Source organism: Thamnophis elegans, chromosome 1 (assembly GCF_009769535.1).
Source record: "Thamnophis elegans isolate rThaEle1 chromosome 1, rThaEle1.pri, whole genome shotgun sequence".
In the NCBI taxonomy this organism is placed as follows: Eukaryota; Metazoa; Chordata; class Lepidosauria; order Squamata; family Colubridae; genus Thamnophis; species Thamnophis elegans.
The window spans coordinates 120,095,421-120,115,962 of NC_045541.1; the positions used below are offsets into that span (position 1 = coordinate 120,095,421).

General features: G+C 38.2%; 2 protein-coding genes across 2 annotated transcripts in view; one reads left to right on the forward strand and one right to left on the reverse strand.

The window, feature by feature from the left end:
- Positions 1 to 13,845, forward strand: part of AVEN (apoptosis and caspase activation inhibitor) — a 134,411-nt gene extending 120,566 nt beyond the window's left edge. Inside the window, exons 4-6 of the mRNA XM_032229953.1 lie at positions 5,570 to 5,665; positions 8,412 to 8,760; positions 13,399 to 13,845. Of these exons, the coding sequence (XP_032085844.1) occupies positions 5,570 to 5,665; positions 8,412 to 8,760; positions 13,399 to 13,517 (564 nt within the window). The 3' untranslated portion in view covers positions 13,518 to 13,845. The remainder of the gene's footprint in view (positions 1 to 5,569; positions 5,666 to 8,411; positions 8,761 to 13,398) is intronic.
- The window catches only part of RYR3 (ryanodine receptor 3), a 249,476-nt gene continuing 242,469 nt past the window's right edge, over positions 13,536 to 20,542 (reverse strand). Inside the window, exons 101-104 of the mRNA XM_032213643.1 lie at positions 18,758 to 18,822; positions 18,538 to 18,638; positions 15,360 to 15,411; positions 13,536 to 14,706 (exon numbers count right to left, since the gene is read on the reverse strand). Of these exons, the coding sequence (XP_032069534.1) occupies positions 14,611 to 14,706; positions 15,360 to 15,411; positions 18,538 to 18,638; positions 18,758 to 18,822 (314 nt within the window). The 3' untranslated portion in view covers positions 13,536 to 14,610. The remainder of the gene's footprint in view (positions 14,707 to 15,359; positions 15,412 to 18,537; positions 18,639 to 18,757; positions 18,823 to 20,542) is intronic.

Consider the following 20,542-nt stretch of genomic DNA (forward strand, 5'->3'; position numbering starts at 1 on the left):
GCAATTGTTACTGTTCTCAGTCTTCATGCAACACTCAGTCACACACACACAACCCAGGCAAATAAGAATTATATTACTTCCTTACCTTGTAAGGATTATTAAAGTAATATATGCAAAGTGCTTTGAACACATAAAGTGCTCTTTATAAATGCTAAGTAAGTGTTATTAAATCAAAAGAGAGTAAAATAACCCAGCTATTACATAAAAGCTATTAAAACCAGTCCTCCCACATCCATGTTAAAACTTAGTACCAGCCCAAACAAATCAATACAGTTTGTATGTTTAAAAAATGGACATGGATTACAGTTGAACCTGCACCTGAGTGGAACAGTAGACATTGTACACATGAATCTGTATCAGCCACACATACAATGTGGTTTTAGTAAGCAGAAAGTTATCTACTATAAAATTATGTCATAGTTTGATACAGTGTGATGAAAAGCTACCAAAAATCCATTGTAGTGTTCAAAGGCATAGCTAATAGATGTTAAGTCTTGATAGAAGTAGACTTTTACATTAAAGTAGTAAAAAGAGATACTAAACACCTGGGCACAATAGTAGATTTTGCCACATCCTGCTGAAATGCATCGATAGTTATCTTGGAAGATGGATAACAACTACTTATCCCAGGATCCTAACCAGATCAAATCACTGGGCCACATTGCCTACCACTTTATTGTTGATTAGCATTGTGAAATGTGTTTTTTTCTGAGATCTATATGTAAAAGGAATGCTTAAAGCAAGCTTTCCCACCATTGTTCAACCTTTAAGTTGGCTTTTAAAGTAAGGCAAGATCAATTTGATGATAATCTAAACACCACAAGGAAAAAGGATTACCTTCCCAATTCCTCATCTGTGTTCTAAAATTCTGTGATTGAAAATCAAAGTTGAAAAGGGAAGGGTGAAATGATTTGTCAAACACAATTCCGAGGAAGGTACAGAAAGGGACTTTGAAAGATGGACAGATTTGTAAGATGAACACCTTCTTCCAACTTGAGGACTAATTTACTAAAAAGAGGTGAAGAGACAGAAGATTTATCTACTGATTTTAACCCAGCCTTACTGTCAAAGTTAGGGAATTGCTAGTGTAAGATTATAGCTTTTCTTCAAGAGTTTCTAATGAAGTGAAATGAATCCACTGATGATGGAAAAAAGAAATGTATTTTTCTTCCTTTATCATGCCATCTGCACATTTATCAGTTGTAGGGAATAACATCAGCAACTGCTCAGGAAAGCGTTCTATTATTTCTATCCCCTTGTTTTGTATTAGGCTAATACCTGTGCCAAAATCAGAGAAGATCCTAGGCTGCTACTTAGAATTGGGACTCAGGTTTGGCTTTCCTTTTCTCATTTGTCATGCTCATTACAGAAGACATGTGATGAAATGGCATCACACTGTGACCTTGTTTTCATTCAGAATATAACATCCAATGGCACAAAGGAAGATATCTTATGGAACGGTGGTATTTTTCAAGTAGTCTTTTGAAGAATTTCTTGTATTTAGTTCCATGAAATCTTTTTTCTTGCATTGCCAAATATTATTTATTTGCTCACCACAATATAAAAAAGATATTGAGATTCTGGAAAGAGTGCAGAAAAGAGCAATAATGATGATTAAGAGGCTGGAGACTAAGACATATGAAGAACAACAATTGCAGGAACTGGGTATGTCTAGAATAGTGAAAAGATGGCTAAGAGAGGTATGATAGCAGTGTTCAAGTATTTAAGGGCACGCCACAAAGAAGAAAGGGTCAACCTATTTTCAAAAGCACCAAAAGATAAGATAAGAAGCAATTGATGGAAACTAATCAAGGCGATTAGTTTCTAAGGGGAGAAGCAACCTATAACTAAATAGAAATGTTCTAACAGTGAGAATAGAATTGAATAGAATAGAATAACAGAGTTGGAAGGGATCTTGGAGGTCTTCTAGTCCAACCCCTGCCTAGGCAGGAAACCCAAACAAATGGTTATCCAACATCTTCTTAAAAACTTCCAGTGTTGTAATATTCACAACTTCTGGAGGCAAGTTGTTCCACTGATTAATTGTTTAACTGTCAGGAAATTTCTCCTCAGTTCTAAGTTGCTTCTCTCCTTTATTAATTTCCACCCATTGCTTCTTGTTATACCCTCAGGTGCTTTGGAGGATAGTTTGACTTTCTCTTCTTTGTGGCAACTCCTGAGATATTGGAACACTGCTATCATCTCTCCCCTAGTCTTTCTTTTCATTAAACTAGACATATCCAGTTCCTGCAACCGTTCCTCATATGTTTTAGCCTCCAGTCCCCTAATCATCTTTGTTGCTCTTCTCTGCACTCTTTTCAGAGTCTCTACAACTTTTTTTCATCGTGGCAACCAAAACTGAATGCAGTATTCCAAGTGTGGTCTTACCAAGGCATTGTAAAATGGTATTAATATTTCACATGATCTTGATTCTATCCCTCTGTTTATGCAGCCTAGAACTGCACACTGCTGGCTCATATTTAAATGGTTGTCCACTAGGATTCCAAGATGCCTCTCACAATTATTACTATTAAGCAAGGTACCACCTGTACTGAACCTGTGCATTTTGTTTTTCTTGCCTAAATGTAGACCCTTACTTTTTTCACCATTGAATTTCATTTTGTTAGATAGCGCCCAATGTTCAAGTTTGTCAAGATCCACCTGTATCTTAAGCCTATCTTCTGGAGTGTTGGCTATTCCTGCCAGCTTGGTATCATCTGCAAATTAGACGATTTCCCCATTTATCTGCTCATCCAAATCATTGATGAAGAAGTTGAAGAGTACTAGGCCCAAAACAGAGCCTTGGGGTACTCCACTGCATATTTCCTTCTGTGTAGATGCAGTTCCATTTATGACTACACATTGAGTGTGGTTGATCAGCCAGTTTCTAATCCATCTAGTTGTGATGCTGTCTAACCCACATTTTTATACTTTATCTAGTAGTAGGTTCTGGTCTACTTTATCAAATGCCTTACTGAAGTTCAAGTAAATTATATCGACAGCATTTCTCTGGTCCACTAATTTTGTCACTTTGTCAAAGAATCAATAAGATTAGTCTGGCATGATCTGTTTTTGGCAAACCAATGTTGGCTTTTGGTTATTACTTTGTTTACTTCTAGGTGTTCACTGATTCGTTGTTTGAATATCTTTTCCAGAATCTTCCCTGGTATTGAGGTCAGGCTGATAGGTCTGTAGTTTCCTGGATCTATTTTTTTTCCTTTTTTGAAGAAGGGAACCACATCAGCTCTTTTCCAGTCTTTTGGCAGTTCCCCAGTGGTCCAGGATCTCTGAAAGATATAGTTCAGTGGTTTTGAGATCTCGTCTGCCAGTTCCTTCAGAACCCTGGGGTGTAATGCATCCAGTCCTGGTGATTTAAACTTGTCTAGGGTAGACAGGTGCTCACTTACCATTTTCCTCCCTATTTTAATTTGTGTTCCTAATCTGTTTTTTTGTGGTGATATTTTTGATAGGACTGTTTATTCCCTTTGTGTAAAGACAGATGCAAAAAAAATGAGTTAAATAGTTCTGCTCTCTCCCTGTTGCTTTTCAACTTCTTGCCACTTTCTCCCAGCAATGGACCAATTGTTTCCTGATTTTTTTCTTGTTTTTAACATCTTGGAAGGAGCTTTTTTTGTTATTTTTTACTTTTGTCGCAAGTCTTTCTTCACTGTGAGCCTTAGCTTTCCTCACTTCATCTTTACAGGCTCATGCTATTTGCTGATATTCTTCCTTAGTTATGTGCCTCTCTTTCCACTTTTTATACTTATCCTTTTTGTGTTTCAATTTGTCAGAGAGTTCTTTATGCAGCCATGCTGGTTTCTTTTGAGAACTGTTATTTTTCTTCTTCATTGGTATTGTGCTAAACGAGGCTTTTGTAATCTCATTTTTTTCAAAATTTCCTGAGCTTCTTGCGTTGTTTTCCCCTTGAGCATTCTCATCCATGGAATTCTTCCCAAGCTCTCTCTAAGTTTATTGAAATTAACTCTCTTAAAGTCCAAGACTCTAGATTGACTTTGTTGTACTACTTGTGTTTGCATAATGTTGAATTCCAATATTGCATGATCAAGGCTCCCAAGGTTCCTGTAGCTTCAACACCTTCTATCATTTCTGTTAGGAATATAATTCTAACGGTTGGGTTGGCAATATATAAATCATATAACAAAGTTGTACCTGTTGCTTTAAACATACTGTAAAATGTGATTGGTTGCTGTTTTTCCTCAATCGGCCATAGGAGGGAGCCAGAACGACTGTTAGCTCTCTCTCTGTTTGTTAGATGCTGGGCTGATCTGATCTGAGTGCCATGAGCTATTGTAAGTTTTGCAACTGTTAGCAAACCTTGATTACTGGACTGATTATATGTTACTGGACTATGTTATTTGGATTATCCCTTAACTGAAAGACATTGATGACTGACTGATTTATCTGTGTATGACTTGGACTTTTTGACGGACTCTGATACCTCTATTTCTACGAAAGTAAAACTACAGTGTCTCTGTATGCTGGTTTGTGTGTTCTCCAACACAACTCTCACAACGCTTCACTGAACGTACTCGCTCTCCCAACTTAACAATTTCCTCTCTGTTAGTGTGAATTAAGTCCAATCCAAGAACAATAAAAAAATTAAGTCCAAGAACAATCAACCAATCAACCTTGCCTTCAGAAGGTGTGGAGGCTTTCCACAAGAGATTGGACAACCATCTGTCTGAAATGGTATACGGCCTCATGCTGAAGCAGGGGGTTGGACTAGAAGACCTCCAAGGTCTCTTCCAACTCTATTATTCAATCTTCTATTGTCTCAGAAAAGTAATATGAACTATAAAGGAGTCGAATGATTACCTTTTTTGGCTCAATATAAGGGGATATCAGTACAGTACTATTAATTCAGATTTTTCCAGATTATATGAGTAAAAATAATTTGGCCATTTCAAATACCAATAAAGTGTTAGAATGTTTTCTACAAGTGTCTTTTGTCTTAAAATTATGGCAAAATTCAAAACAGTGCTAACAGCAGCAACAATTTTTAAAAAAATATAAAAAATCTGCGAGCTTCCTGAATTGGTCCAGGTTCTATTTAGTTATTTATTTATTCATTTCATCAACAATATATTTATATCATTTTTGCACTATGAAGTATCAGGCAAAATACAAACAAGACATTCATGGTACATTAAAAAACAATAGAAATAGCCTGCAGTAGTGCATTCTAACCACTGCGCCACCACAATTCTTGATATAGTTCTGTACATCTGCCTGTCTTGTGCAGTGGCTTGTTGTCATATTCTTTCAGAAAATACCAAAAATTCCAGAACCTCTACTGATGTCAGAATTATTACGTTCAAGGTAATAGATGGTTGCTTGTGGTTGCTTCAGTTTGTATATGAAATCAGGCATGCATGAGTCACTATACCCAGTGTAATGAAAATATGTTACAGCTTTACTTGCACTGAAAGAATAAGGTACTCCATGGCTGTTTAGTCTTCCCCAACTTAGGATAGAAGACTTTGTTGCATTAACCTGGTGATGAAAATGACTGCAGTTTTCATTTAGTGCACATGCACTCTGTTTTCAGTTGTCAGGATTGTACGTTGACTGCCAGTCCTTGGTTCAAGCGCTTGAAGAGCTGCCTCTGCACCTCAAACTCAACATGGCTGCTGAACTGGTACAGGTAATACCCCTCCTCCTCAAAAATACCTTGAGCCCAGGGATGGGCTGCTATGGATTCACCCACGTTCAGGAAAACCCATAGCTAATGTTATGGCCGGTTTGGAGAACCTCCAATCACACCCCTGGCTGGCCCTGCCCACCCCACCCCTCCCCTCCCAGGAGTCTCCACATGGCCCATTTTGGATGCGAGGTAAGTGCAGGCCTGGGTGGAAGCTCAGGGAGGAAGAAAAACAGGCCTCCTGGAAGTTCCAGAAGGCAGGAAATGGGTCTGTTTTCAGTCTCCTGAGGGCCTCCAGAGACTGGGGGAAGCAGTTTTCGCTTTCCCAAAGTCTTTAGGAAAGCCTCCGGAGCCTGGGGAAAATTTTCCCCCTCCCACTGTGATGCAGGAGGCCGACTAGCCATGCCCACTATGGCCACACCCACCCAGCAACCAGGCAGAGAACCCGTCGCTGACATTTTTGAAGCCTTGCTTGAGCCATATTGCAAGCTGAACAGTCTCATATTATTTTAATGTTGCTACTTCAGCTCTACAAGGGAGGAATGCTATTAAATAGCAGAATTTCCTATCAGCACTTCTTCAGCTCCATTGCTCCTCTAAAACAAAATGTTTTCCACATGCCAAGTGCATTTCGGTCAAGACTCGCATCCCCAAAGATTTGCCCGTTCCAGTTTTGCTACTCCAGACCCCCCCACCAAACAAACTCTTGTTAGCAACATCATAGAGAACATTTCTTCCTTGTTCTCACTGCTCTTTACAATAATCCTTGCTTTGATCTTGTCCATTATGCAGTGGATCTATTTCATCAGTGCAGCTACTACACAGACCTATATAAAATACAATTACTTTTGCCTGGAGTTTATAATTTCTGGTAGCATCAGGAATATAAAATATCTTCTGACTGTGGGAAGGAACAAAAAAAAAAGCAAAATATTCAGGTAGACTGAAAAGAAGTAATGTGAATTAACTGTAGCTGTTGGGTAAACTTAACGGTATATCAAGTGCTAGAAAAATCATTCCAGGTTAGATAAAAGGTTGCTATATAAGAATCCAAACCTGTTTTTTCTTCTTCTGAGGGTTTGCCTAAAGCGACTCAGATATGTTGCTCTTTTTTTTTTTTATTCCAACTCAAAGTCACTTTTCTGACTGTAGCCAGAGAAATTTGCATTTGTTTTGCAAGTCAAATTCCTTCCTTTACATACAATGGCAAGGCTGGATGTCATTGCTTTTCCTGCTGTTAATTGTTTAAAAAGCAGTGGCTGTTTTTTTAAATCCACTCTTAGGGCACATTCTGTGCTGTAATGAAGTAACAGATTCTCCTACTGTGCCTGATTAGAGCTAGCAAGTCAATGAACTGCAGGCTGTAGGAAGTTACATTTCCCCCCCCCCTTTTTTTTTCTTGCTACTGAATGGACCAATTTGGTGTCCTTGATTATTGTAAGCTGATCACATCTTTCAATGGTATAATAAAAGTCTGTGCTGTTCAATAGAATGAATGCTTCTGTTGGCGTCATTCTTCTAGCTTCCTGAGGAATCAAATGAAATTGAAAACTGAGTGGGGAAAGGAAGCTGTCCTTACTATTTGGATGCTCTAAGCTCTTCATTGGAAAAGGACCTGGCAGGCTGATGGTTCCATCATGGTTTCTTTTGTCTGACCTTGTTTTGTATAAAATGATTGTAGGCAAATCCTTGAAAAGAGTAAGAGAGAAGATTATGCTGGCACATGTATCTTGGTAAATAAAAAGCTGAAAGTGGAGATGTCAGGGCTCCAAATAGAATCCAAAATTAAATCAGAATCCAAGGCAAAGTGTTGCTCAAAGTTCCAATTTATTAAGAGTATTGGCACATCTGGGAAAACCCGAATCTGAAACCCAGTTGAAAGTTCAAGATCTTGACCCTACACCCACAAGTCCATCACATGGTCCAATTTCCCACTGCCATGCTGGCAGTTCCACCCATCCAATTCTGGTCAGGTGCAGAGACAAAGGATGACCTTGGCTTTCTAGAAAGAATTTTGTTTTGGCTACATAGCATCTACTCCGTACAATCCCCTCTGCCATTTTCCCACAATAGAAAATGCATAATAGAAAAATAGAAAATGTGGCAGGCCAAAGATCCAAGAGTAATAAGGCTGCAGGCCTGACAGGAGCTTCTTAAAATATTTAAATATTATCTTATTTTCTAGTACAATATTCCTGTTCAGGTAGTCCTCAACTTATGACCACAAATGAGCCCAACATTTCTGTTGTTAAGTGAGATATTTGTTAAGTGAATTTTGCCCATTTTATGACCTTTCTTGTCTCAGTTGTTAAATGAATTACTGCCATTGATAAGTTAGTAATCTGGTTGTTAAGTGAGACTGGCTTCCCCATTGGCTTTGCTTGTCAAAAGGTTGCAAAAGGGGATCACATGACCTTGGGACACAGCAATGGTCATAAATATGAAACAGTTGCCAAGCATCTGAATTTTGATCACATGATCATGGGGATGCTGGAAATGTCATAACTGTGAAAATTGGTCATAACTCATTTTTGACAGTGTCATTGAAGCTTTGGTCACTAAATGAACTGTTGTAAGTTGAGGACTACTGTACTTTTATAAAGTATGAAGTTTATTTTCTATAGTTTTGCGTATGTATAGATGAATATTTACTGGGTTTTTGTTCTGGTAGAAGCTAAATTGCAAGTTGGGTTACTAAGTTGTTGTATTGCATCAACCATTGTTTAGAGCTGTTTTCTTACCACTGTAGGATGCAACACCAGTCACACTTCCTCAGATTAAGCTGCAAGGTCAAGATGTGGCCAAGAAAAGTGGTGATCTATTGCAACAGCAAAAGAGAGTTGGGTTGCACTGTTATCCCAAGGAAGATTCCGCTGTTCCCTTGACTTTGTCAAATAAAGATGGATCGGGAATTTCTTCAGAAGCTCCTCAGAGAAATTCTTCAAATTTACATCAAGTAGTAGATCATTTAGATGAAGACCTTGATCTGCTCCTGAAATTAGATGCCCCTATTAATCCTGAAAACAATATTGCTTTGGAAATGGTAGCAGATGACCTGCCATCTGGAGATGATTTGACAAAGAGTTTTGAAGAAACTGGTAAATATTAGTCATTTTTCCTCCCCTCTCTTTTTCTAATTATTATTATTATTTAGTTATTTTTAATGCAATCAATGAAATATGTTTCCTTCCACAAACATTGTATGCCATCGCACCTATGGGATAATACATTGTTATATCAGTCATGTATAGTGTATTTTTCATTCCTCTTCTTTCCCATACAGTGAATTGAAATTATATATAGAAGCCTAGAGGATGAACTTTCTCTTTCTTTATTGTTTGTTTTATTTTTATGTTGCCTCTATTATTTTTATAAATAACTCAAGGTGGCAATCCCACCTAATACTTCTTCCTCCTCCCCATTTTCCACACCACAACAACCGTGTGAGGTGGGTTGGGCTGGGAGAAAATAACTGGCCCAAAGTCACCTGGTCAGTTTTCATGTCTAAGGTTCTTCTTCTTCCATGTCTAAGTCAAACTTTAAACACCAGTATGAAGCCACATTCTTGGCTCTGTTGTTGGCCAAAAATAAGTAATTATTGGTACATGTTTCTGGTAGTAGCTGATATACCAACTGGAGGGGTCAGCCATCGGGAGCTCCAGCAGCTGAATCAGAGGAGGAGGAGGCGTGGGAGTCAGGGTCAGCATCAAGGCAAACTGAGAGCTCCGAGGGAGAAGAGGGAATGGAGTTGGCACAGAGAGAGACAGAGGCGGAGCCTGGGCCATCCATCAGCCCTCAGATGGAGAGTCAACAGCCCCCAGGTCTGGAAGTGGCTGATGAGGAAGAGGAGGAACAGCTGGGTCCAGTGTCTGACAAGCAAATGCGCAAAAGGCAAAGGAGAGGAGAGCAGTGGAAATCCATGGGCCGACCCTTGGGAAAGAAGAGCCACCGCTGCTAGCAAAGCCCTACCCTAGCTCTGGGGATAAAAGGCAGGGGGCGGAGATGAATAGATGTGGCAGACAACTATTCATCTTCCGGCCGGATTGTCTTGTTAGCCTGAGGTGAGATAAACTTTTTGCTGGGGCTGCCAGCACTCCTAATAAAGGAATCTTTGAGTTAACTTCAGAGGGTTTATCATGTTTGGGGAGTTGTGTCAGAACAGCTGGGCTATGTGTCTTTCCACATTCACATAGTGTGTTATTATCCTCTATGAGCTTTAACTTGAGCAAAGTGGTTTTACATTTAGTTACTCCAACTCTCAACCTATTCAGGGTCCTCCAAGAGGTATAAGGGAGGTCAGGTGGGATTAGAACTCAAGTCTCCCACTTTCTATGCTGGTACCTTAATCACTAGACCAAACTGGCTCTCTTCCTTTCTGGAAAAGTAGGTGGAGAAAGTCCTTTACTGAAAATGGACCATAGCGATTTAGCAGAAACAAGTTCTCAGTTCATCATTTATCATTCATTTCAGAACACAGCTAGACTTCAATAGTAAGTAGTACTTTAGAATGAAGCAATAAAACATTTAGGTTAGGGCTCTGCAGATGGCTAAAAACTAGAACCACATTAGTGTATCAGGTGGATGAGCTTGCTTTTTCTAGTGATGAGCACCAGGTGTTACAGTATATTCCTTGGCTGAGGTTATATTTCCCCCAGCATTCTTGTCACAAATCATTTTGCTGCAGTCCATCACTGTCTCAGAAATTATCTCTAACCATCCTCTGTTGTGTCTGTTTTCTGAATCCTCCTCCTGGAAAATATTATTTAGTCTTTCTATCCAGTTACATGAGAATCTGTTGTTCCCTTGTGTACTTATTAGTATTGTTAAATGCTGTCAAGTTGGACTCAATTCTTAGCATCCACATAGCTAGATTTTCTCTATGATCTTCAATCTGGCCTTTTAGGATTCGCAGTGGAGTGTTCATTGCTGTTGTAATTGTCATATTGTTGTATAAATTGCATAGGTTACATTAATAAGAGGAGTGGAAAACTGAATACATTTAAAACAAAAAGGCTGTAAGGCCACCACAATTTAAGTTCTACTGTGAGCTGGCTCCTGTGTGTACTTAAGCTGGACAGTGTTGCCTTTCCTATTGGATAGACTGTGTATGCAACACATTTTAGTGACATTTTGTAAATCAGAGTTCAAAGATATGCACTATTGGGTGAGTGCAACCAAGCATAATGCAAATAGTAGAGATTGATAAAATATTTAATTTATGATGAAAATAATTTTACAGTATTAATAAATGCCTACATGAAACTAAAGTAAGGTATACTACATGCATTCTTGCCTGTGGGCCTGAGGCTAGTGTGCTGTTTCTCAACCTTAGCAATGTTAGATGTGTGAACTTCAATTTCCAGAATTTCCCAGAGATTTCAGAGAAAAACATAATTCATTATTTTTCCTGCAATTTTTAGCCTTTACCCAGCCTGATCATTCCATCAGTTCGATAACTCTTACAGAGAGAGTTAAGTATAACCAAATAAATTAATTGTAAACTATTCCATAATTTGTTTTCTAAAGCATGCATTAAATTGAATTCACTCTTATAGTCTGTTCTGGATGCTAGGAATATCCCACTAATTATGCTAAATTATGAGACAGTTGGTTCTGATATGTAAAACCAAATCCATATGACCTGAGACTAATTTGTTTCTGATGATTTTTGCCTACTCTAAAATTTTAAATCATGGTACTTGATTGACTGTAACAGTATTTTCAGTAAGAAAGTCTTTGTATTTGGAATATAAGAAATTGATCTGCTTAATGCCACAGCTGAAATTACACTGTTGTTTCTGTATAGTCAAACGCAGACCAATTTTGAAGTTCGGTTTCTTTGGAAACTGACAGTTGAGCATACTGAATATTTATAAAAGTAATTATGGAATTAGTATCCATTTGATTATTTTCTTGCAAGTTCATATATAAGAGAATTTTAACTGTTTCACTCAATGAAAATCGATCACCAAAATATTACTCTATGATTTAATTTACCGTGTTCCAGAGGATACATTTCAAGAAGTGTCAGGCTGCATTTATGAAGCAACATGAATACATGAATAATGAAGCAGCACTAGGAAACATCAGGACTTGGAACTTTAAAGTTTGTGTAGCAGTTGTTAGAAATTGAATTGTTATGGATTGTTGCATTGTTACCTTATTTTGCAAAATAAGATTTAGGTTTGAAAATCATTGATTCATATTCAGAAACATTCATTTCAGGAAATCATTTTGTGGGTGTGCTCACACGGATATGCACATACACAAAATCAATACAAAACAGTGCAAGTTCTTAGAGCATCAATTATTTTATCAGTTTTACCTCTTTTCTTATATCCTTAAGTCTTCAGGATACAAGTATAATGTTCCTGGATTTAGTTGTGTTGCTATATCACTGAGTTTGCTCAGCATCGTAGAGTTAGAGAATGATACAATCAAGCTTGTGGTTTTTTAATACTCTGATTGCAATAACATCACAGCTTTGCAAATATAATATTCCACCAAGCAAGTTTTGATAAGCTACAGACTATAAGTGTCTAAACTGAAAGTTGAATATCATCTAATTACCAATAGCTGTGTCTGCACTTTCATTAATAGCTACAGTATGAAATCTTGCTAAGGCTATTTCACACGTAATATTGTTTACCATGCTGTTGCTAATGTTGAAAAAAAGTCAAACCAAATATTTGCTCCAGCTTTCTGAATATGCATACATATATTTCCTGTGTTCATGTTTTATTGTAAACTGTCCAAAGAGCCTCAACTATCAGATATTTTAAAATTTTAAATAAATGAAATCTTCAAACAATCATTTCTCGGATCAAGAGAACATTGTCAGTAATATCCTTGAAATTCTCCAGCTTTGAATTTTTCATTTAAGATTAATTTGCATTCTCTCCTTTTGTCTGGATTTTCAAGCAGTATTATTAATACTGCTCATCGCACAGCCAGCTAGATTGATTAGCAACACTACACGCCAATCAGGTTCCTGATAAAGTTTCCAGTTTTATCAATTATTCCTACACAGGAATAATTCTAGAAGTCACTGGGGCCAATGGTAGGAAGGATCCAGCCAACGGCAAGGCAGGCCCTGCAACAGGAACATTAAAAGGCAAGTCTGATTACAGGAAAGGGTGGAGTAACTGAGCTTGTGCTGTGCAAGTGAAGCTTCCATACGCTAAACATAAAGGTAAAGGTTCCCCTCACACTTATGTGCTAGTCATTCCTGATTCTAGGGAGCAGTGCTCATCTCCATTTCAAAGCCGAAGAACCAGCGCTGTCAGAAAACGTCTCTGTGGTCATATGGTCCACATGACTAAAGGGCGCGAAGGCACATGGAATGCTGTTACCTTCCCACCAAAGTGGTCCTATTTTTCTACTTGCATTTTTACGTGCTTTTAAACTGCTAGGTCGGCAGAAGCTAGAACAAGTAACGGGAGCTCACTCCATTACGCGGTACTCGGGATTCGGACCACTGAACTGCCGACCTTTCTGATTGACAAGCTCAGCATCTTACCCACTGAGCCACTGCGTCCCACATACTAGAACTTGGTAAATAACAAATGTTTGGTCTCCAGGTTGTATTTTTGTATTTTCCTAAATGATTTGAGAACTAAGATGAAATCACAATAGCATTGTTTCATAACTGACAATCACGATATTTATCATTTTTCTTTGCCTTTTTTTTAAACAAAAGAGTTATTATTTAACTTATCTTTCTTTTCTTTTGTCAGATCACTTAGAACCAGGTAGAACTGAAGAAAGTTGCTCAACATCTCAACCGCCAGAAGCTGCCTCCAAAAATATTACTGAAGAGGAACTTGAGGACTGGTTAGATAGTATGATCTCCTAAAAGCTACATTTTGTTCATCATATAGTACAAGTATGTGAAAAATAATTTAAGATGACAATTCAGTAATTGTAAAAAATGTTTACAAATATTTAATCTGGTGATTGGCTGAACCTGAACCTTTAAAATGCTATTTGTATATTTGCAGTGTTCTGGATTTCATTGCCTTAAGAAATTTAACAATATTAATTTAAAGTTGTAAAAGTATAAAAACCTATTTAGAGTCTGTGAAATAAAATACATTACATTTGCAAGTACAATTATGGAACATGTCTTGGTGTGACACCAATAACACAATGAAATACGACATAAAGTTTTGTTTTGCAAATTCTTTATTGCAGTGCATGTTGTTATTTGAAGGAAAAAAACGCATTAACATTGCAACTAATCACTAGTTTAATTATGTTCAGTTGTAAGACAGGTTTTTAAACCAACTGCATGAAGTAAGCAGTTTTGTAATAAGTATATGACTAAATTTCATGTCATACAGTAAGACCAGAAAACAACATAGTCAAATAACAAAAATGTCAATCTAAAGGACTAACATTTAAAAAAAAAGTATTTTGCATAGCTAGATCTGGAAAGAGTTAAGGCACTTAGATTTAGAGACAATAAAATACTTGACAATTTTAAGCACTGAATACTTAAAATCTTTCTGTCTGTATTGTTACACTAAGAAATGGCACAGGGAAAACAAGGCTGATTGAAATATTAAGTTCACCGTATGAGTCCATGATTATGTTATTGTCATCTGACATTCAGAGTCTTCAGTTGCAAAACAATGATATAGCCCTTTCACCTATATTATTTTCTACAAAGGACTGATAAAAAACAATGATTCCTGAATTAAAGTACTGAACTAAAATGTTTAAATGTTATTTTTTTGCTCTGCCCCACCTAAAAACAAACAAAACTGAAATCCAAATAATTCAGAGCCTGTTTCTGCCACATACAAAAAGCTAATCTAGATCAATTTAAAACTGGGCTACTTCATTTACTTAGAGGTCAAACATAAGCAACATTTACGTTATGCCATTGTTTTGTAAGAATTCTATTTTTGTTTACATTGAATATAGTAGTTCCTTTGTTGGTATTTTTATCCAAGTTGATCTTCATACTGTTTACGGAAGCAATCTCCAGCTGGGAAGAAATCCCAGCATCTTTCTTGGTACATTTTCCATACATATGATTCCTGAAAATATAAAATACATGTTTTTCAAAAGATTTATTTGAGAAAAGAAATACTTTTCATTCTTAAGGCATATTTTTCTCTCAGATTAATGAATGGACATTTTCCCTATTAGAAACATCAAGTGGGAATATATTCCTGAAAATAGCAAGGCAGCCTTTCTATTGGTGAATCTACCGTATCAATTTATAGTTCAGTTATTAATCTTAGGGAATATATTTTTGTTATATAAGATATTACATTACTTTCATTTGCTAAACAAGCAATTACGTAGTGATAACTTCCGATAAATGCATTTCATATTTAAATACAGGCTGGCAGCCAACTTTGCTTTAGTATGCAATGACATTTTTTTTTACAAAATTATAATCTTATAATAACAGGTCATGAACAATTGTTATAATACACTAAATTAAATATTCAGAAGAAGGCATGAAAAACGACAGTACATGAGTTTCAATGGAAGAACATTTAAAAATTTGGATGTCATATATTTAGAATGATCAATAATTTGTTTTTGGAGAAAAAATGAACGGTAATCATTTAATTGTATAAAGTGACATTAGTATATCTCTAAAAAATGTTGATTATATATTTTATGAATGTTTTCAGAAATGTTTGTTTCTTTTCATTTACATAATCAATTAATACTTTACCTGCCCAGTGTGCTCAGTTTCATCCTTATTAATAAGATACATCAAAAAGAATCTGGAGAAAGAATATGAAAATATACATGACTATTTTTGGTGGTATATTGTTCTTGCTTCTTAAGAAAATGGTAATTATTTCCATTTAAAAATGTGAAACTATAGGTTAAAAAAGACTTCTTTTATGATTCATTTTATAGGACTCCGAAAGAGTTGAATGGTGATATTAAATAGTGAAATATTTTACATTGGTAAAAGAGTTTTGTGTATGTAAAATTGCACAAGTGTCTGCTTCTGAGTTTCCAATTCAAAAAAGTAGACAACCTAATCAAGAAAGCATTACCGTGTTTCCCCGAAAATATGACATGTCCTGCTAATAAGGCCAGGCCTGGTTTTTGAGGTGGGTGTAAATATATGCCCATCCCCGAAAATAAGCCCTAGTGAAAGGGTGCCGTGGCAAGTACAGGAGGAAGCCCTTCTCTTCCCTGGTCACCTCAGCGCTTCTTGGTTCCTTAATCAGATCAGTTGAGCTGATCCGGCTGCCATTCAAAAAACAGCTGATTTGCGGGTGCTCTTCAGGCCATGGCCTTCAGCAAGTGCAGCTGCTTTTGCCATCGATTGCAGCCACAAAAGCAGCAGGAGGCCAAGTGATGCACCCCATGCGCCTTGCACTGGCCTTCCGAATTATTATTTCATCCTGATCCACGTGGCCCAGTGAGCCACATGGATCGGGACAAAATAAGGGTAAAAAAATTGTGGATAGCTGCTGCTACAGTACCCTTCGGAAGGCCAGCTTGAGTCTCCTGCTGCAAAAGTGGCTCCACCCGAGACTGCTTTTGGGAGAAGAGGCAAAGGGGAAGCAATCAGTTTCATCTCGCTCTTGCCCTCAGCCCCCTCTTCACCTGAGCTCAAGCAGAGAAGTGGCCCACAGGGTTTCAGGAGCAAAGTTGAGGCTGACAGGAGTCAGAGCAGGGGAGAAAGTCCAGTGCGGCCCCAAGGCTCTTCTTTTCTTGGAAATGGAATCTTGAGAGTGGGAAACGGCATTCCCAGGAAGAGTGGGTATGTCAGTATGTGTATAAAAAGCACAAAGCGAGGGAGCCAGCAGCTGCAGAGTATGGAGCTTTGTGAAACAGTACGTGGCTGGAGGCGGCATTTGTGTCATCTTGGGCTTTCTTTGCAAGGCGGACAATCTGGGGAGTGTGAGATTTAGGAAGCCTGGGCTGGCATGGGCAGTTTCTCCATTGAAGTATCTGATTCATCCCCAGGGGTGAGCGTTTTGCCTCCTCTCTACCCCGGCTTGGAAGCTGCGGAGGAAGCCTACCATGCCTGGCGAGGGTGGGAGAAGAGACGGCAAGAGAAGCCATGCCTCTCTCCACACCTCTCACCTCTCCCCCACCCCACCTGCCACCCATCTCTATAAAGAGACAGTGGGGAAGAGAAGCAGCCTGGATTCTGTTAGCATTGGTGCTGGGTGGGAGGAGTTGGGCCACGAGACATGCGTCCTATCCAAAACTTGCAGCTCCGTCATGTTCCTCACTGTTTTGTCCAGGGAAGTTGAACTCGTGAGATTTTTTTTACAGGGTGCTTCCCTGGACAAAACAGCAAGAAAAACGATAAAGCTGCAAGTCTTTGGTAGAATGTGTGTCTTGCAGCCAAACACCTCCCACCCCACCCCAAGGCTAACAGAATTCAGGTGCTTCCCTTCGCCACTGTCTCTTTAGCGAGAGGGGTGGCGGGTGGGCTGGAGGAGAAGTGAGAGGTGTGGAGTAAGGCATGGCTTCTCTTGCCGTCTCTTCTCCCCCCCTGCCAGGCATGGCAGGCTTCCTCTGCAGCTTCCAAGCCAGGGCAGAGAGGAGGCAAAGCGCTCACCTCTGGGGATGAATCAGATGCTTCACTGGAGAAACTGCCCCACGACAGCCCAGGCTTCCTAAATCTCTTGCTCCCCAGATTGTGCCCCTCGCAAAGAAAGCCCAACCCGATGCAGGGTGGTGACGGGACACGTCAGAGCAGTGCCGGCCAGCTGTTCAGCCAGAACAGGGAGGGGAGGCGATGGGGGCGACAGGACATACAGTCCCATTCTTGCCGCCGCTTGCATCCCCAAAATAATACCCCCCCCCATAATAAGGCCAAGGCCATATTTCGTGGGTCAAAAGAAAATAAGACCCTGTCTTATTTTCGGGAAAACACAGTAGAAGAAAAACAAATGTACAAAAACCATTAATGAAAATAATTAACATGAAGCTGCAAATGCAGGTATCTGTTTAGTTATTCACAATATTTTATTTTGGTGGTGACTGGTTCTATATTTTCTTTCTTTCTTTCATGAACAATAAAAACCTGTACCTTGTATTTTACATTTACATTTCAAGGAAGTCAAATGACAGGCCCCTACACCAATTGTTTCTAAAGCAAAATTTGCCTTGGAGCAATATTAATTTTCCTGCTGCCAAAGCCTCTGATGGCTCATACTATGGCTCACCTTTCCAAAGATAATGTCTCCCCTTTCCAATCAAGTCAATGAACATTACTGGCAGTTGAAGCTGTCAAATTTGAAAAATACTGGTCTAGAGACTGACAGAACACTCCTGTTCTGAAGCCCTTCCATATCCAAAGTTTGTTCTGAGCAGGCATGAGGTGTTTGGATTGGTTGGTTGGTTGGTTTTCCTTTAGGGATCCTGAAACTGATCCTGGCTATGAGATCACTAAAGCACAGTGGTGAGCTGCTGCATAGTTGCACGGGTTCAGGCAAACACTTAGCTTTGATCACTGGCTGGGCCCACCCACCCAACCTTGTGCTAAGCTATAACTAGCTTTCTGCTCGTTCCCTCTGCGCTCGCTGTTCATCTGAGTTTCGCACTGCCCCTGCTTCACTCACCAGAGCTGCCTGAGTTGATAACCTGTTCTTTGAAGTCCGTTTCACTCCCAAAGGGGCACGTCTGTGCGAAACTAGTGCACAACTAGCGAACCACTTGTGAATGTAAGTGCAGACCACCTCTATAACCTGACAAAGTCCTGAGTCTGGGAGTACAGGAGTGCAACACACGGATTTTGGAGTAAGTCTCATAAAACTCACTTCTGCATAGATATTCCTAGCCTTGTGCTATGAGCCTGGACAACCCTATTAACATTGTTAACAATCATTTCTAAAGAAACATGCGTTAATAAAGCAGTACATGCGTTTACTTACAAATAGTTGGCCAGATTGTGTTCTTGTAAAGTATGCATTTCAAAACCATGTGGAGTTGTATCAAAATATTCATTACCAATTCCACAAATAAAGCATTTGGTCTAAAAATCAAATAAAAATATTAGCAATATAAGAATGAATGTAGTTTTCTTGACAATTTAGTGCAAAGTTTTTCCTCTTTCATTTACTGAAAACAAACTCAATACAATCGTGATCTTACCTCCATGTCTTCTTTGACCTGCTCTTGCTGATCTCTCAGTTCGCCAAAGGCATCAATAATAAGACCTATTATTAGAAAGAAAAAGACACAAATTCTTGCTAAGAATTCTAACTCAGCTACATATTTGCAGTACATACACCCTGCACTACCATTTGGGACCCATTGATTTTCTTCCTACTCAGTTAATGTATTTCTTAGAAGAAAGGCATATGAAGAAGAAAGAAAAATCACAATATAAGTAAAATACGGGCATCATTAAAATGGAAATTTTGATATACTAAGCTATTTTTAATCACATGCAAATATTGATGCAGAAAATACAAATCAAGGGGAGTGCCCCAACAAGGACACAATTTGGGGACCCCTAGTTAAGTGAAACAAAAAATATTTTTTTTAAATAAAGTTTTTTATTTTTTGTTCTCTATATATACATTCACATAATTATTATTCTTTTTTTTACATTTATAATTCTAATACATTTGTCATTCCATTTATGAAATTGTAATATTCCATTCGGGTTGTTTTGTTTACCATCCCTTGCCTATTTTGACACCACCTTCTTCTCCTTTCTTTTTCTCCCTCCCTCCCTCCTCTACTTTCTTCCTTCCTTCTTTCCCTTCCTTCTTCCCTTACCTCTCCCCTCCTCCTCTCTTCCTCTTCCCCTTCCTACCCTCTCTTCTTCTCCCTTCCATCTTCTCCTCCTCCTCTCTACCTTCCTTCCCTCCTCTTCCTCTCATCTCCTTTCCTTTCTTTCTCCCTTCCTTCTCTACTTTCTTCTTTCCTTCTCTCCTTTTCCTTCCTTCTTCCCTTACTTCTCCCTACTTCTCTCTACCTCTTCCCCTTCTTACCTGCTCTCCTTCTCACCTTCCCCCTTCCATTTTCCTCTTCTCACCTTCTTCCTTCCTTCCTTCCCTCCTTTTCCTTCCTTCCTTTCTTTTTCTATTGCTGCAGGTGTCTCTTCCAGCTCTTAATTTCTATTTTCTTGGGGTGGTATTTCCGCAAACTCAAAAATCTTTGTATATAATTTCTTTTTTTTAAAGAATATTTTTATTTTTGGTCAGACAAAGACAGACAACACATAACACATAGAGCCTTCTTCATTTACGTAAAGCATGTTGTTTGGTTGTAAATTTTTTGTGCATCACTTCCATAGTTCTCACTTTCAAATGTATGTAAGATCACAAATCATCAATTCATTTCAAACAAATTCTCATATCAATCCAGTATATTATATAAAATTCTTGTCTTTTTCATTTCTCCTCAACAAAAATCATTGATTTTGTATGAAATTTTCTCCCTTTGGTCAATTTATCAGGTGTTTTTTTTCAGAGGCCAACAAGGGGACACTCCTCTGATTTGTAGCCTTCAAAAACATTACTGATAAATTGATCTTAGGGAGAAGATTTCACACAAAATCAGTAATTTTTGTTGAGGAGAAATGGAAAACACAAAAATTTTATTTTTTGTTTCACTTAACTTAACTCCCCAAATTCTTCCGCTTATCAACCCCTTAATGACATCTCACATTGTTCATTTACCTTCAAACATTAATTAAATGAAAATTTACTCTTACTTTAACTAATGGTACTATGAATAACAACAAAACGTCCCAAAGAAAGCTATAGAGAAACTTGTCTAAAATGTTGACAAAAAAACTTTATGGATATTTACATAGCCACTGGAAATTCAATTCAATTTATGGAAGGTATTATATCATTAGCTATTGTAAAAAAAACATCTTGTTTGACATTCATCATCTATAAGTTTTCGTCATTTTTTCTCAGT